The sequence below is a fragment of the Bufo gargarizans genome, chromosome 2, assembly GCF_014858855.1.
Source record: "Bufo gargarizans isolate SCDJY-AF-19 chromosome 2, ASM1485885v1, whole genome shotgun sequence".
NCBI classification, from domain to species: domain Eukaryota; kingdom Metazoa; phylum Chordata; class Amphibia; order Anura; family Bufonidae; genus Bufo; species Bufo gargarizans.
In genome coordinates, this window is record NC_058081.1 from 290,048,874 (window position 1) to 290,066,878 (window position 18,005).

An 18,005-nucleotide genomic window follows, 5' to 3' on the forward strand; every position below is an offset into this window, starting at 1 on the left:
ATAATTATCTAGGAATTCTGACATTTCTCTAAGATGGCTGAGATCTTTACTTCCTAAGCTCAGGGTGTTAAAACGGTCATCACAACACAGATCCTGACAGAAGCCTTTACTTACAAGTCAAGCCAAAATACTAACAAAATGACAATTTTCAGTAGCAAACACCAGGATAACTAAACCCATTGAGATAATCCTTCAATACAGGCAAATCAAAAGGATTATCTGAAATTAAAAAGGGGTTATCCAATTTCTCAAAACCCCCCACATGTGCCAGGCCCCTCACCGGTAATATACTTACCCTGCACTCCTGGTCCTCGCCCCGCCGCTTCACCCTGCACATGGATGAAAACATCCGACGTCGGGGAGGGGAGCGGCCAATGGTAGGCGGGGACAGGGATGAGCCTCCCTAATGTCACCTGCAATGCTAGGGAGGCTCGTCTCCGTCTGCCATTGGCTGCTGTTTTCATCTGTGTGCAGGGAAAAGCAGCAGCGGAGTAAAGTATATTACCGGTGAGGGGCCCGACACATTTGGGGGGGGGGGGGGGGGGGGGGGGGGTTGAGAAATTGGATAACCCCTTAAAAAGCATGATTATATAAAAACAACAAAAACTCCTTACAGTAAACACTGCTTAATGATCACTGAAAATATATATATATATATATATATATATATATATATATATATATATATATATATATATAGTAGACTTTATTTTGTAGTTATATAAATTTAGTAATATCCTGCTAGAGCAGTGCAGTTAATTTGTGGTTTTTACCAAATGCAGTGGTCTTGCTGCATGTCTGTAAGACCATCACATTTTGATGCGGTTTCTCAGAAAATTACAAAAAAAACACACACACCTCCTGAAGTTAATCCTTAAGGGAGAATTATGCTTTCTCCACTTATCCCTATATTTGGCTGCTGAACTACAAGTAACTATTCAGAATCTCTGCACGCACTGAAAAAAACCACATCATCTTCTACAACCCCAATTCCCAAAAGATGGCTTGCGGTGTACAGTGTAAATAAAAACAATGCAATGATTTGCAAATCTGAGACACATTCACAATAGATCAGATGTTGAAATGAATCCTTTTACCATTGTATGAATTTTTTTTTAAACTCATTTAGAGCTTAATGGAAGCAATGCATCTCAAAAGAGTTGGGACAGGGCCATGTCTCCCATTGTGTAGCCTCCCCTCTTGTCAGTAAATGTCTCTGAAATTAGGAGAACTGCTGAAGTTTTGGAATGTTGTCCCATTCTTCTCTGATGTAGGATTCTGGCTGTTCAGCCTTAGGCCTTCTTTTCCCATATTTTTAGTTTCATGACATGCCAAATGTTTTCTATTGGAGAATGGTCTGGACTGCGGGTGGACCAGTTTAGCACCCGGAATCATCTTCTGTGAAGCCATGTTGTTGTAAAGGATATGTATGTGGTTAAGCATTGTCTTGCTGAAATATGCAAGGCCTTCCCTGAAGGAGACATTGTCTGGATGGGAGCATATGTTGTTCTTTAGTACCGATAGCTCCTTACCAGATGTGTAAGCTGGCCACACCGTAGGCACTTATGCAATCCCATACCATCAGAGATGCAGAGTCTTGAACTTTGTGCTGATAAGTTGGATGGTCCTTCTCCTGGAGTCCACGGCACACAATATCAGTATTTTTCAAAAATAATTTCAAGTTTTAATTCGTCAGACCACAGAACAGTTTGTCCATTTTACATGAGCTTTGGCCCAGAGAAGATGACCGATTCTTCTCTAGACGATACAGCTTTACCTTCCATTTGTGGATTGTACAGTGAACTGTGTTCACAGACAATGATTTCTGGACATCTTCTTGATCCCATGCAATGATGAGGGCCCGAAGATAACAAGCATCCTATACCGACCGTCATTCTGGTCCCTTGCGCACATGGATTTTGTTATTAAGTACTGTAGATGCAAGATTATTTTATACCGAGGGAAGAGGATCTGCAAATGAGCTTTTAGCAAGCTGTACCTCTGAAGCCACCAGATGCAAGGCAGCTATCCTATAAGTCAGTGTTCAACCTTTTAATTGGCCTTGACACATGACTTGGACATTAAGCCAGCACCTCATCTGCAGATAGCTGTTTCGGGGTGATTGCCCCTTATCAGTGCAGAGCAGAGAATACAGGCTTAACTGGGTGAGAGGCCCGAGTCAGGATTCAGGGAGTAGTGCATCTCCTTATCGAAAGCACTGCAAGGAGTCTTACTGGCCAGACAATGGTCCTCTGGGAAGAGGATGTGCAAATGAGCTCTTAACATCTGCCTCTAATGCCACCTGATGTAAGGTAGCTATCCTACAAGTCAGTGTTGAACTTACACTTTTCAAGCCTTTTGTTGTCCTTGTACCAACGTTTTTGAGATGCGTTGTGGTAATAAAGTAATTTTTTTCATGAAATTTTAAAATCTCACTTTTAACATCTGATAGTGTTTAGATTACCAAATCTCACAAGAAAAGGTTATGTAAGCAAGTACAGTAAGTACTATACTCTTGTACATATCCTGTTCTTGTAAGTCTCACCTTCTCCCTGGCTGTGACGTGGTCCACTGCGATGGGAGCTGCACTTCCTGATAAGCATACCAGTTTGTAATATATAAACCCGTGAAAGGCCCTCTTTAAAAGGCTATGTACACCTGCATTTTACTCATTTTGGGCTAAAAAAAAAATTCTTTCCAATTGGTCTATATATTGAACTGCCCTGTCAAAGGGTTAAGTGTTTTTCTAGCTGTGCGACTAGTACTTTAACTTTGTGCTAGTCATCTAATAACACTTATCTGTAAGGCTACTTTTACACTGGAATTTTGGTTTCCGTTTGCGAGATCCGTTCAGGGCTCTCACAAGCGGTACAAAACGGATCAGTTTTGCCCTTAATGCATTCTGAATGGGTAAGGATCCGCTCAGAATGCACCAGTTTGGATCCGTTCCTTCTCCATTCCGCTTTGGAGGCGGACACCAAAATGCTGACTGCAGCGTTTTGATGTCCATCTGACAAAACTGAGCCAAACGGATGCGTCCTGACACAATGTAAGTCAATGGGGACAGATTAGTTTTCACTGACATTAGAAAACGGATCCGTCCCATTGACTTTCAATGGTGTTCAAGACAGAACCGTTTTGGCTATGTTAAAGATAATACAAACTGATCCTTTCTGAACGGATGCATTTGTGCAGATCCATGAAAGTAGCCTAAATTACTAAAAGGCCATAAACACTTATTTAAGCCAAATTCTTATCAGCAAGATAAGAATTGAGCTATAATGAGGGTTTATAAAAAGAAGTCTGAGATCAGAGATAAGGAGCCTTGACAGCAGAGAAAAATCAGAACCAGCTACTAGATAAACTCTGATATGCAGGGAAAACGGCTCAATAATTTTAATAAAAACCAATTGAAATTTTTTTAAATTTTTAAAATTGCCAAAGGTGTACATAGTTTTGAAGACCCATTTGCCAGAGAGACTAAAAGTAAGAAGTGTGAAAACAGATGAATATTTCCTGATAAGGAGTAATAACTGACCAGTATGTTGCAGCGTGTTAACTTTGGATACATACTAGGTGTCCAAAATGATGCTGGCATCTGATTGAACATCCCATTCCAGAAATCGCAGGCGTTCAGATCAGATCTGTGCTCTATTGGAAGGGCCATATACAGTACAGACCAAAAGTTTGGACACACCTTCTCAAAGAGTTTTCTTTATTTTCATGACTATGAAAATTGTAGATTCACACTGAAGGCATCAAAACTATGAATTAACACATGTGGAATTATATACATAACAAAAAAGTGTGAAACAACTGAAAATATGTCATATTCTAGGTTCTTCAAAGTAGCCACCTTTTGCTTTGATTACTGCTTTGCATTCTCTTGATGAGCTTCAAGAGGTAGTCACCTGAAATGGTTTTCACTTCACAGGTGTGCCCTGTCAGGTTTAATAAGTGGGATTTCTTGCCTTATAATGGGGTTGGGACCATCAGTTGCCTTGTGGAGAAGTCCTACTGAATAGACTGTTAGAATTTGTATTATGGCAAGAAAAAAGCAGCCAAGTAAAGAAAAACGAGTGGCCATCATTACTTTAAGAAATGAAGGCCAGTCAGTCCGAAAAATTGGGAAAACTTTGAAAGTGTCCCCAAGTGCAGTCACAAAAACCATCAAGCGCTACAAAGAAACTGGCCCACATGCGCACCGCCCCAGGAAAGGAAGACCAAGAGTCACCTCTGCTGCGGGAGGATAAGTTCATCCGAGTCACCAGCCTCAGAAATCGCAGGTTAACAGCAGCTCAGATTAGAGACCAGGTCAATGCCACACAGAGTTCTAGCAGCAGACATCTCTAAAACAACTGTTAAGAGAAGACTGTGTGAATCAGACCTTCATGGTAGAATATCTGCTAGGAAACCACTGCTAAGGACAGGCAACAAGCAGAAGAGACTTGTTTGGGCTAAAGAACACAAGGAATGGACATTAGACCAGTGGAAATCTGTGCTTTGGTCTGAGGAGTCAAAATTTGAGATCTTTGGTTCCAACCACCGTGTCTTTGTGCGACGCAGAAAAGGTGAACGGATGGACTCTACATGCCTGGTTCCCACCGTGAAGCATGGAGAAGGAGGTGTGATGGTGCTTTGCTGGTGACACTGTTGGGGATTTATTCAAAATTGAAGGCATACTGAACCAGCATGGCTACCACAGCATCTTGCAGCGGCATGCTATTCCATCCGGTTTGCGTTTAGTTGGACCATCATTTATTTTTCAACAGGACAATGACCCCAAACACACCTCCAGGCTGTGTAAGGGCTATTTGACCATGAAGGAGAGTGATTGGGTGCTGCGCCAGATGACCTGGCCTCCACAGTCAGCGGACCTTAACCCAATCGAGATTGTTTGGGGTGAGCTGGACCGCAGAGTGAAGGCAAAAGGGCCAAGAAGTGCTAAGCATCTCCTTCAAGACTGTTGGAAGACCATTTCAGGTGACTACCTCTTGAAGCTCAACAAGAGAATGCCAAGAGTGTGCAAAGCAGTAATCAAAGCAAAAGGTGGCTACTTTGAAGAACCTAGAATATGACATTTTCAGTTGTTTCACACTTTTTTGTTATGTATATAATTCCACATGTGTTAATTCATAGTTTTGATGCCTTCAGTGTGAATCTACAATTTTCATTGTCATGAAAATAAAGAAAACTCTTTGAATGAGATGGTGTGTCCAAACTTTTGGTCTGTACTGTATATGCCTACACAGGTCCCTCACTCAGCCATCTCACTCCCTTCATCTTCAGGCATATGTATGGCCCTTCCAAAAGAGCACAGATCCCAGTCCAGCCTCTATTTCTTGTGCATGTGCTTGAGAATGCTAGGGGTGAAATCCCCCTGCATTTCTTTGTATGCGTTGTGTGATTGGGGTGTGAAGGGTTAAATAAAACGATCTGTATGAAGGACAGGAGGTTGGGTGACATTAAAGGGTGACTATATATACACACATTTATAAAGGAACTGTCCCTAGTCAGCATTATTGAAAGCTGCCTGTCTGTATAAGGAAATATTCTTAGTCAGCATTATTATAATGAGAGCTGCAGCTATTATTGTATGTATGAATGTATATAAAGCCCTGTATGGCAAGGAATAAATAGAACTGTTTCTGACGACATACTGCATGTGTCATTGAGAAATACGTTCTCCAGGCGCCTGTCTTCGGGGACAAAGGAAGGAATCAAGGTGCACTGAGAAGGTATTACCCTTTCAGGGTGCACTTCATATTATTTGTACCAAGTGAACAACTGTGTCTGATGAGTGAATGTTCATGGTGAAAAAAGACATCATGTGATGGCCAGTTTTCACTGTTTACTAACACATCACCATATACCTGGCCAATTATCTGAGGATAGTCATGGGGGCCGACACCCTACTTTTAGTAGTCAATTGAAAAAGGTATTTTTATTTTTTAAACTTTATTTTTTATTTTTAACAGTCTTTGCCAGGCAGTGATTATATTTCTTTGGTCCTAACCGAAAATTATTCGCCTTAGTCGTGATTAGTCAGGTACAGAATTCCAACGCAAAGTCCAATAAGATATAAGTGAATAGGATTTTAAACAGATCTGCAGCATGCCCTCTCATAGTCTGTTGTCTTGCAGATATGACAGATTTCAGTGCGGATTTCTAGGCTGCATATTTACATATTGGGGCAGACATACAAATCCCGTACAGGTTGTAACTTTACACAGGCTGTCTAGACCTGTAGCAGAGTTATCACAGTGGCTCAGGCTGGGTGATAAATCTGGTGCAGAGATAGACACTTGTGTCTCACTTTATACCAGCTATTGGTTAGCTTCTTTAGAGGCAGAATTTTACGCTAGAATTGTGGCACAATCGCATATTGGGTCCCTTTCCAGAAAAGAGTCATCCCCTCTGACTAAGCCCTGGCACTTTCTCCCCCCCCCCTCAAAAGTGGTGGTGAGGAGCCACCTAAAAAATACTTTTTAGACCGATTATAGCATTCTAGTTTTGACATTAGCAAATCTGGACCAATGTGTGAATGTGGCCTTACTGAAAAACTCATTCAATAAATAAATCCTACAAACAAATGTATAGCCTTCTTGGTACAATATTGTTTTTCTATATACATATATGCTATTGACTTGTCAGCCATCACTAAGGCCTGATTTGTGCTGACCGCAGCTCCCCTGACCCGAACTGACTACATCACAGCGATTTCTGATACAGTCCGTTCTTATTTGATCACAGGTCTATTGTACCGTACTGAAATGATCTGAGCACAGCACAGACCCCCAAGATAAGACAGGAACTGACTTCATCATAAATCACTATGATGCAGTCAGTTTGGGTCAAGGGAGGTGAGGTCAGTCTGGGAAATTCAGCCTACAAACAGGCCTTGTTTCCCAGGTCCCAACATGGTTGTATGAATGAGGCCTAACTCCGATCAAAAGGATTACCTTCAAAACTTTCAGCGCAACAGGGTTTACTTTACATCATATCTAGTAGACATATCATTAATGTTACAAGAGAGGACACAACCAGTCCCAAGAACAGAAACCTAGACGCAGGAAGAAGAGGGGCCACACACACCCAGTCACTCTATTAAGTGGCTCTGTCCTGTCTTCTATGCTACCCAGAAGAGAGCATAGGATTGGGGAGAGGGGGACATTGAGATAGAGCAGTGGTCCCCAAGCAGGTGCTTGGGAGCCACATGTGGCTTGTGACCCCCTGCTCCGTGGTTCGCCATTGCAGTCCTGAGTCATGTACTGGTAATTGACACTGTTGCAGACCTATCCCCATTCAAAATTTCTCTCCCCTATTTTTGAATTGGTCATTGCTCCTGACCATCACTGAAAGTTGAATTTAGCTCACAACATAAAAAAAGGTTATAAACTTTTCTTCTATGACTTGATTAAATAATTTCAATTGAAAAGCTACTTAAAAAAGGGGTTGTCCTACGAAAAATATTCTAGTTTTCAAACCAGCATCTGGATCTGAATACTTTCGTAACTGCATGTAATTAAAAATTTAGCATAACCAGCGAGTTATTCAATAAAGTATCTGTACAGCACCACCTGCTGTACTTTCTCATTTCTTTGTCCTGCTCACTGAGATGGCCGCACATGCTCTGTTTCATCCTTCAATTGCCCCCCGAGCTGTGATAGGGAGAGCTGAGACACACCCCCTGAGCTGTGATAGAGCTCTTTTCTGCTGCAGCTAAGGGGGTGTGTCTCAGTGCTCCTTGAGCTGTCAGATCGAGATAATTCTAGCAGAGCAATGAATGTGGAGATCTCTGGATCCATGTGAGGCACAGAGCTGGTTCTAGCGGTGTTAGAAAGACGTGTTCTATACGAGGTCCGATTTTCATTTTTAACATTAGTCATGGGATAATCTCTTTAAAGGCGACCAGTACTCAAGTCCAAGTTTGTATGAAAAGAAAGTTGTGTGTGTGGGTGGGACAAAGTAGTCACTGCTTTACTCTACGGTCCTAATGGCATTAAATTAAACAAATGTCCGAACTGAACCCTCAGACCAATGCTGCCTCCAGCTAGTAAAGCATAGGTGATCTGACACTTTAAATGCTAAGCAGGATGATCAAACTCACACTGTAGAAATGGTATAACTGGCCAAGAAAAACTAAAAAGAATTGCAGCCAAGGCTTCCGGGGGCTGGGCATCAAACATGGTCACATTTTAACAGAGCACCCTCATCAGGTCAAGAGGTGAGCTATATATCTCCTCCATCACAGCCTCAAACCACGTGCTCAGTTGTCTACACCACAGGCAGAGGGAGGCTGACGAAGTGGGCTCGCTATATGCACTGCCCGGGGTCCAGGAAGTCAATGTGAACTCCTGCTGGGTGCCGAACACACCACGGCCATTAAGGCCTCCTACTCCCACCACCAGACGATTCGTGACCACCCATAAAAATTGCAGCTATGGTGTACTAACTATGTGCTACAGTCATTTTAAGCGGTTTTCCCCCAATAAAGAAAGTGATGGCAGGTTGGTAGGATATTATGAAAATTACAGTCAAGATCAAAAACTACCTTTAGAATTAAAGTGCTGCATCACTAGTTAGGTGGTCTGGCTGCTTCACAGATTTCTCCTGCACAGCAGCACTTCCCAAACTACAACAGCCGCAGCTGCTTGCACAAGAAATTGGCGGCTCTTTCACAGAAGCAGGATTGGTTCAGCAAAAATGGATGGTTTTGTATGCAAGTTAGATCAGTGTTTCAAGTTTCTCCACACAGATGTAAATCAGTTTTGACGAGTTTTTCACGTGCGTGAAGAAAAACTGAAGAACCACCATCTACATCTCCTAGCAACCCTCAGTGAAAAATATGTTGCATTTGGGTAACTTCTGTTTTTCATGCAAGCCCCAATCACTTCTATGGAGCCAGTATAGAACATGTTGCAATTTTTCATGAATGCAGAGATGATGCCTGAAAAGACCCATTACAGCTCAGCTCACATGCACACTGAAATTAATGGGTCAGGATTCAATCCAGATGCCAAGCGCTCATTACACGCATCACATCCGGACGGAAAACTTAGTGTGTGAAAATGCCCTTAGTCCTTTTGCACTGTGGATCAGAGGACATTCCCCCACCGATCGTAATGTTATGGCATATCAGAGTTATAACATTTCAGGATGGACAACCAAAGGATTTTCAAAGATAAAAAAAAAAAAAAAAAAAAAAAAAAATATATATATTACGGCTCAGCACAAAATGGAACGGTAATACAGCCATGCAGAGTAGAAAGGTTTAGTTTACATTTGCAGTTTGGCAGGAGGAGAATTTTTAGTTGTGTAGCTGTTAAACAGAACCTGTCAGCTCCCACTGAGAGCAGCATAGTATAGTGACAGACCCGATGATCTCAGCAGTCTGTCAATGCTGTGATGGCAGTCAGTACTTTTATAGTATTAACCTGCAGAAGCCAACAGCATTCACCAGTGCTGCACCCATCCTCCCCCACCTCTGGACAATGAGTGACGGGTGTCTTTCCTGTTGTACATAGGAAATAAACTAGTCACTAATCGTCCAGGGGCAGCGAGCAGCATCAGACTCTCCTCTCGCAGCGCTGGTGCACGCTGTGGGCTTCTGCAGGTCAATACTATAAAAGTACTGACTGCCATCACAGCAATGACAACTGCTGAGATCAGATCCCTTTAACAGCTACACCACTAAATATTCTCCCCCTGCCAATCTGCAAATGTAATAAAGAAAATCTATGAGCAAAGAAATTTACGTCTCAAAAGTTTCTCTATTGCTTACCTGTTCGTAAAACAAGCTGTTTCCTCGGAGAGGGTGAAAGGACATACGGCAATGTTATCTCCAGTAAAACAGCTGGGCCAGCTTAGGCTCACGACCTGCGGAAACAAACACTAAATTAGTAGTCATTCTTTTGATGCGGTTAGAGCAGTATGTTTAATGTGCCAACTCTTATCTGCAGGCAGCAGGTTATAGAGCAGGAAGAGTGGAGCAGATTGACATAGTTTTGCAGGAAAAGATTCAGTAGAACTGTAATATATTTAAAGGTTATGTCCACCTTCACAGACTTTTAATTTCCCCAATATATCTAAAATGAAGCCATTCTGCAAATACCGTATAAGCTGGCGTATAAGACGACTGGGCGTATAAGACGACCCCCAACTTTTACACTGAAAATATAGAGTTTGGGATATACTCGCTGTATAAGACTACCCCTTTTTCAACACACAGCAGTACATTACTGCATCCCACCACCATCCCTGGGTACCTCTGCCATCCCTGAATCCCACCACCATCCCTGGGTACCACTGCCATCCCTGGGTACCACCACCATCCCTAGATACCACCGCCATCCCATGGTATCACCACCATCACCTTCCTTGTCCTCCCTCCCTGCCTCCCAGACCCTAAACATGTGCCACCTATACCCTGAACATGTTTTTGTTATGTTATTCTTCATATTCACATATGCACATCTGCGCCGCACGGAGATCTCGCACATGCGCAGGAGCGAGATGCGAGCGGCCGGGAGGATGGCGGTACAAGGAGCATACAAGGTACAGAGCAGGGGGAGGCATACAAGGTACAGAGCAGGGGGCGGTATACAAGGTACAGAGCAGGGGGGGCATATGCCGTGGGTTACATCGCAGCTCTCAGCTGCTGGGGATACAAGGCAATAGTCCGGGCTCTCTGTTGATAATTTGGGCGTCCCGACACTGCAGCGCCCGCCATACCCGGCGTATAAGACTACCCCCGACTTCTGAGACGATTTTCATGTGTTAAAAAGTAGTCTTATATGCAGGAATATACAGTAGTCTTTATTAAAATGGCCTAAGTAGCTTCACTATTCATTTTCAACCTTACAGGGGTATTGTGGTTAGATGAAGTTACCCTATACTCACAGTATAAGTACCATTTCATTTCAGGGCCCCAGTTCTTGAGATTGGTGGTGGTCCTAGCAGTTTCCTCCTCCTTGTACCCATGCCCAGTATTAACATACTAAGTGCGAAAACTGCACTTGCGAAAACACAACATGAAAGGTCCTCTTTAAAAAGTGCTTGCTAATGACATGCAATCAATATTTGGGTCGAATCACCCCCCCTCAAGCTTTATTTATGTGTAATAAAATCTGTGTGAACAAGTTAACTCCTCCTGGCAATATCCTTGGAAGTGGTGGAAAGCAAAAACTGTTGGCACAAATACACTGGTGTTTATTCTGCTATTGTCTGCAAAGCTTTTGAAAGGGAACAATCCAATTCAGACAACAATATTTTTTGTCCATGTGCTGTCCTGACTGCACATGGACCCATTAAGTTACACTATACATCTCGTTTTTTTAGCAGACAGACAAACACTTGCAGCAGTTTGAATGATTCTCTGATGGAAAAGTATTAAAAGTAATAGGCCCTAGAAGAAACCGGACTCTATATTGAGATTCAGATACATCTGTAATCTGCGGACATTAATCAAAATGACAAGCTTAATCAGGCATTAAAGGAGTTTTGCAAACAGACCAGGGGGTGGTATAAAATAAGGGAAAAACCTAACTTTTAAAATGTCCTACTGCTCCGATTACCGATGCAGCAGTCACAGAGACCATGTATATCAACGGCACATGACCACTGACACCAGTGACTGACTGTAGCATTCGTGGGCAATAAACGGCTTGAGACTAGTGCAGGACCAGCAGGGATAAAAGTGGTGAAACATTTTAAAACACAAGTCAATTATTTTTTACTTTATTTTAAACCAAACAAGATTTTTGAGGGCCTGATAGGCGTCCATACATGGCAGGGCTTTGTTAGGCTGCCATAACAACTCCTAGGTACCCCCCAGCAATTGTTTCATTTTTATTTATTTATTTTAACAGCTTTTGCAGTCCCTAGAAAAGCTTTTTTCATTTTATTATGCTGGAATACCACTTTCAGTCTGAACCCAACATTGAGAGCAGGATGTCAGCTAAATAGTATAGCTGGCAACCACAAGTGAGAGGTCAGGTTGCATGACAAAGACTAAGCTGCTGGAAGTTAAGGCAGACACACAGATGTTGCTGCTGGCTCTAGTAACTTTTCTATCTCAACCCAGTTTGTTCAGAAAATGCCCCTGGAGTATTTGGGCAATAACAGGTTCATGCATCGTTACCCAAAAAGGAAAAAACAAAAACAAAAAAAAATTAAACTAGTGCTTTTCAAAATTTGTTGAACGCAACACCCGGTTTGCACACTTTTTGTAGCGCACCGTATTGGCTTTCACCACCTGTTCAAAAACATTATTGTACAGAGCATCCCTAACCTAACAAATACTATTTTCTCATTCTGTATTGCTCTAGATTCGTTTTTTTCTTCCACCTTTTCTATTTTCACACCTTGCGCTTGTGTCTCTGTTTCAGAGTGGGGATGAATAGGTAAAACACAAATCGTATGAAAATTGTGAAGGTGGACTGATAGTGCCTGATTGATAATCGGGAACGAATGTTCATGCAACCACTCATTCCCGACAATCCTGCTGTTCGTGCAGGCACACCAATTATCGTTTTTTGGGCAGCAGATCGTGCTGTGCAAACAGTGAAATGCTGCCCAGAAACAATGATTCTCTGTATAGGGAAAGTGCAACTGCAATAGCGATCTCTCGTCCTCATACTGTGAAGATTGCCTCATTTACATGCAGCAGTCTCCTCCACTGAACGTGGGCTGTCCTTTCTTCCCGACAATCAGCTGTACATCAGAGCGTCTAAATTCACCTTTTACTTTCAATTTGTTACAATATGCTACAGACCTTTAATTGACTGGATGTATATTCCACTATCTGGACAAGATATATAAAATGAATTTTTATTCATCTCAGTTTGAGCGGCCAGGGGATAAAATAAATCATATTTTGTTTTTGTATTATATTTTTATTTTATCATTTATATAGAAAGGTTGTGTAAAACTGATCTCACCTCAGATTCAGGCTTTTCTTTATGGTCCAGACATTCTGGAATAAAAATAAGTCAAAGTAAGCAGAAACATCAGGAAAATAAGGCCTTGGCTACACAGCAACTAGTGCAACTGATTTTAACTATTAACAGCAGCAGTCCTCAACATTGTGTTCAACTAAATGCAATCAAATTGCTCCCACGTGTTATTCACCCCGATCTGACTTAGGCCCCTTGCAGACGAGCGCTTCCTGATGCGCTCAGTGAAAACTGCGCGATTTCACAGCCAAGTCCATTCAGCTTTGTTTGTGATCGCATTCAGTTTTTATCACGCGTGTGCAATGCGATTTAATGCATTTTGCACGCGCGTGATAAAAAAATAAATAAAATGAATGTATACAAACATCTCTTAGCAACCATCCGTGAAAAACGCATCGCATCCGCACTTTTTTGCTGGTGCAATTTTCACGCAGCCCTATTAATTTCTATAGGGCCAACGTTGCAATTTTCACGCAACGCACAAGTGATGAGTGAAAACCAATCATCATGTACACAGACCCATTGAAATTAATGGGGCCACATTCCGTGCGGGCGCAATGCATTCACGTCACGCATTGCACCATCGTGGAATACTCGCTCGTATGAAAGTGGCCTTAGAGTCTCACTCAGTCAGTATTTATATACAATTCAGCCTTATATTATTCTTCATATATATTTGTAGGTGAGAAACAGATACTACTCACTTTTATGAAGTACGATCAGCACTTTCAATCCTTTATTTCAAAGTTAAAAACTATTCATGGCTCACAGGCCTATGTCTTTGAGATCGCACGATGGAATAGGACACAACTTGGCATTCTCAAAGACATAGGCTTGCGAGCCATGAATAGTTTTTAACTTTGAAATAAAGGATTGAAAGTGCTGATCGTACTTCATAAAAGTGAGCAATATCTATTTCTCACCTACAAATATACATGAAGAATAATATACGGCTGAATTGTATAGAAAGACTTTCAACTAAATGCACTCAGTTGGACTGCAGCTGTAGTTCAATAGTTAAAAATCAGTCACTGTGTAGCCTGTATCTCCCAGATCAATAGCCGACCTGAACTCACTGCATGACAGATTTACGAAGCAGTAAGTTAGAGTCTGACCACATGTCTATTGTACAGTATTCATATGACAATTTGAGTACTGTACAATAGACCCATGATCAGATCTCACTGCACCATAAAAATCACTAAAATGCAGTCTGTCTGTCCAGGTGATTTGGGTGACACAGGCCACGTTTACACACAGTTGCATGAACCTGCACCAGGTATGTAAAAATACATTCTGCAACCAAGTTTATTATTAGTCGTTAAAAATTTGCACTAACCAGGAGGTTTTTTTTTTAATGGAGAAAAACAAAAAATGTAAAAATATATAAATTTTAAAAACGTACTGTTTTCCTTGTGCAGACTTGCAATCTTAGTCGCTTCCTCTTTCACACAGATTCTGTAAAAGTAAGAATGTTCAGATGGTTACACCTCAAGAAACCACACAGACTTTTGGAAACTCCAAATGTTTGCCTGCTTAGACACGTGCACTCAGATTTCTATGGCTGAAAATGGAGAACTTGTTCAGCACTGTCCTATCAGGGTCAATTAGACAAATCACTATCTAAGCAGACAGAACACAGTCTGTTATATTGTATGTAGCTTACAATTTCTATTTGCCAAAGCTCAAGCCATGAAAAAAAATAATCCCAAAGTTATTTTCCCATTGTACTAACTGAAATAGAAAATCTAAGAATGAGGCAAATCACTCACTCATAGCCAATTGATAATCATAACTTATTCACACTGACCTGAAACAAAGCTTCCCTTGTGTACAGTGTGTTAACGTCTGATCACAAATGCAGGTCAGGATTTCCCTTGGAGTTCTTTCCTTTACAGTGATCTTAAAAGTGGGGGGGGGGGGAAAAGAAGTAGTAAATCAGTCACACGTCATAATAACCAGAAAGTTTCAAGATCTCACAGGGGTTTTACTTCAGCAAAAAGTCTGAAATGCCACTGCTGAAGTGAGACAATCCCTTTAATACAAGGCACTCACTAATGTATTGTGATTGTCCAGATTGCCTCCTTTGCTGGGTGGATTCAATTTTCCATCACATTATACACTGCTGGTATCCAGGGGTTACAGCCACTGCTGCTGGATTACTCACGCACTAAAGGAAATAGCAACAGTCTGGTGGCCGGAACAGTGGAAGCACGCATACACACATGTGCAGCAGCTCCTGTCCTGGCCACCTTGTATCTGTGCTGCAGCAGTGGTCATAACCTCTGGATAAGAGTAGTGCATAAGGTGATAGAAAAATGAATTAAACCAGCAAATAGAAGCCACAATGGTCAGAATCAGACGTTGCCAATCATGAATGTTTAACTACTGTGATGCTGCCATTAACAATACCAGCATCACAAGGGAGGGCTACCCGAGTCTGGCTGGCTTTGGCTTCATGCTCCATTCAACTATACGCGGCTGCCGATTTCAAGTGTTCGCCTACCTTCCAGCAGAGCCATGAAGTTGAAAGGAGTGGCAGAGTGTACACGGGACCCTGTTCTTGTGATTGGCAGGGGCCCAGTGGTCACTTATATCCTCTCGATAAAAGGAATAGTGTTTGTCATAGGACAACCCCTTTAAAGGGGGTTAAAAGCAGTTTTCTGTTCAAGCTGGGGGTTCCCGTCTCACATCTCTCTCTGTGAGCAAGAGTGGAGATAGATTATAAAACAAATTGGGGGAGATTTAGTACAATTGGTGCAAAGAAAGAGTGGAGAAGTTGCGTACAGCAACCAATTAGATTGCAGATTTCTTTCCAACAATGAGTATGAAAAAAATATATAAAATCAGAGCCCAGTGAAGAGCAGGTCAAATACTTGATTTCACCAATTTTCAATCTTAGATGTTATAGAAAGGTTCAAAGTAGAGTTTAAGCCTATACTTTGGTTTGTCCATTTTAAAATAAACCTACCTTAGTCCATGAGCCGAGTGGGTCCGTTTTATATATAGCTTGAAATGGTTTACGGTCAACAGGACAAGAAGTGGAAGTCTGAAAGAACAAAAGCTGGTATTGAGCATTTTTTATACATTGATGTCTAACTAAGGCCTCATGCACACAACGTTTTTTTTGGTGGTCCGCATTTTTTGCAGCTTGGGTGCGGACCCATTCACTTCAATGGGGCCACAAAGATGCAGACATGTCCAATTCTTGTCAGTTTTGCGGACAAGAATAGGCATTTCTACAATGGGCTTCCGTTTTTTGCGGACCGCAAAAAACGGCAAGGTCATGTGCATGAGGCCTAAAATTAAGCATATTTCCACTGATTCCTGTCTTTATTGTTCCATCTAACAAGCTAGTTACTCTGCCTTGACCAAAAAAATAGACAGTTTAAAGGATAACTTTTTTGTTGTTGTTTTTTTAACAAATTGACAGCGAGCGCTCTCCTCCTCCCGCTGGCCCCGTCTGCTGCTGAATTCCCGCACTTGCCAGCTCCTGCCTCAGTGTGCCTGCGCCGATTTTATTACATGACACGGAGGCTCCTATTGCTATCTTTCTTTACTAAAATCGTATAGCAGCAAAAACGAACAAATCAATCAAAGTGGAAACCATGGCAACTGACTCCTCCCCACTGTGCCAGTATAACAGTCCTAGTCACTGTCGACTCCTCCTCTTTCTTTGCTGCTCTCCTCACAGATAAGTACAGTGGTCTTATTTTCTGTGGGCTGAGCGTTATTAGTATTATCATTATTATTGGTATTATTATTATTAGTATTAAGTATATGTCATATATATATTTATGCCTCCTTGTAGTCCTCATTCTGGTGAGGTGTGTTTTCCCTCCCCACCCCTTTTCCTTTTGCCCTTATTGCTTTTTCCCATAGGCACAAGTTTTCTTCCCTTTTAGGCTTCATTTCCCACCTGTAGCGCTGCTGGGTTCGTCCCCACTCCCTGTGCGGCCATTTCGCCGCTCCATAACTCTCCCGTCACCCACCGCCACCTCTGCACCGCTTCTGCTCCGGCTGGGCGGCCGAGATCTCGCGAGATTTCGGCCGCCATTTTACCTCAGACGTCTTTTCGCGCGCATCCCGCTCTCTGCTCTGAATCGAGCGTGATCTCGCGGGATTTCCCGAGATTTGCGCCGATTCTCCTCAGAGGAGCTGCCGGAGCATCACAGTACACCTCAGCATATCTGCTGCTTCTTAGTGAGATAGAATTTAGAGTTTTTTGGCTTGAATATTGAGCTATATTTTACTGCTTATAACCCTATTAATATCAGCCTATTAATATTAGCCCTCTGTTAATAAGCCACATTAGGCCCTATTAATATTAGACCGTTTTTGTTAAGCCACATTAGGCTCTATTGATAATATACGGTTTTGGATACAATGTCCAAGGTGAATATGGGTGGGTGTGAATCTAACCCTGAAATGGTAGAGGTGCCCTCTGATGCACAAGAACAAGCTGCCATGTCTGTAGAGGCACAAACTTCAGCTATTCAGCGTTCAGTGACTGCAGCTATCCAGGCTGCCATGGGGTCTATGTCCACGGCCATATCCACTTCAATTTCTGAAGCCCTTATGGCCGGCCCCTCCTCCTCCAAAACTTCTAGGTCCCATCCATCCGAGACCTTACTACCTGCCTCCAGAACCATTAAGACTGGTGGAACTGAAGCCACCCAAGATGGCGTGCCCCGTTCACGCAAAAGAGCCTATGCCCGCCAGGCAGAAAAGGCGAGGCTGTGGAAAAGCGCTAGAGCGCTACAAGATTATGTTTCGGGCTCTGAACCCGACTCAGATGAGGAGGCCCAGTATAATTCTATTGAATTTGAGGACTTGGAGGAGGACGATCTTTTGGATTCGGACCTTCCAGGTCCATCCTCCAGATCTATCACGCCACGGTCTGCTTCCACGGAGATTCCTATAGAATCTTCAGCCATTTTAGATCCTGAGGGTGAACCCCTATTTGATCCCGATACATTGCACCACCCAAGGTCTGCAGAGTGGCTCCCGTCCTCACATGTGGCAAAATATCTAGAAGCCCGAGTACGC

The 18,005-nt window shown here is 42.4% G+C and overlaps 1 protein-coding gene across 2 annotated transcripts in view; it reads right to left on the reverse strand.

The window, feature by feature from the left end:
- SCAF11 (SR-related CTD associated factor 11) overlaps positions 1-18,005 on the reverse strand; it is a 92,880-nt gene that overhangs the window by 54,585 nt on the left and 20,290 nt on the right. For both annotated transcript variants that reach the window (XM_044280381.1, XM_044280380.1), the window contains exons 4-8: positions 15,928-16,005; positions 14,767-14,858; positions 14,362-14,414; positions 12,942-12,976; positions 9,785-9,879 (exon numbers count right to left, since the gene is read on the reverse strand). In XM_044280381.1, coding sequence (XP_044136316.1) covers positions 9,785-9,879; positions 12,942-12,976; positions 14,362-14,414; positions 14,767-14,858; positions 15,928-16,005 — 353 coding nt within the window. The remainder of the gene's footprint in view (positions 1-9,784; positions 9,880-12,941; positions 12,977-14,361; positions 14,415-14,766; positions 14,859-15,927; positions 16,006-18,005) is intronic.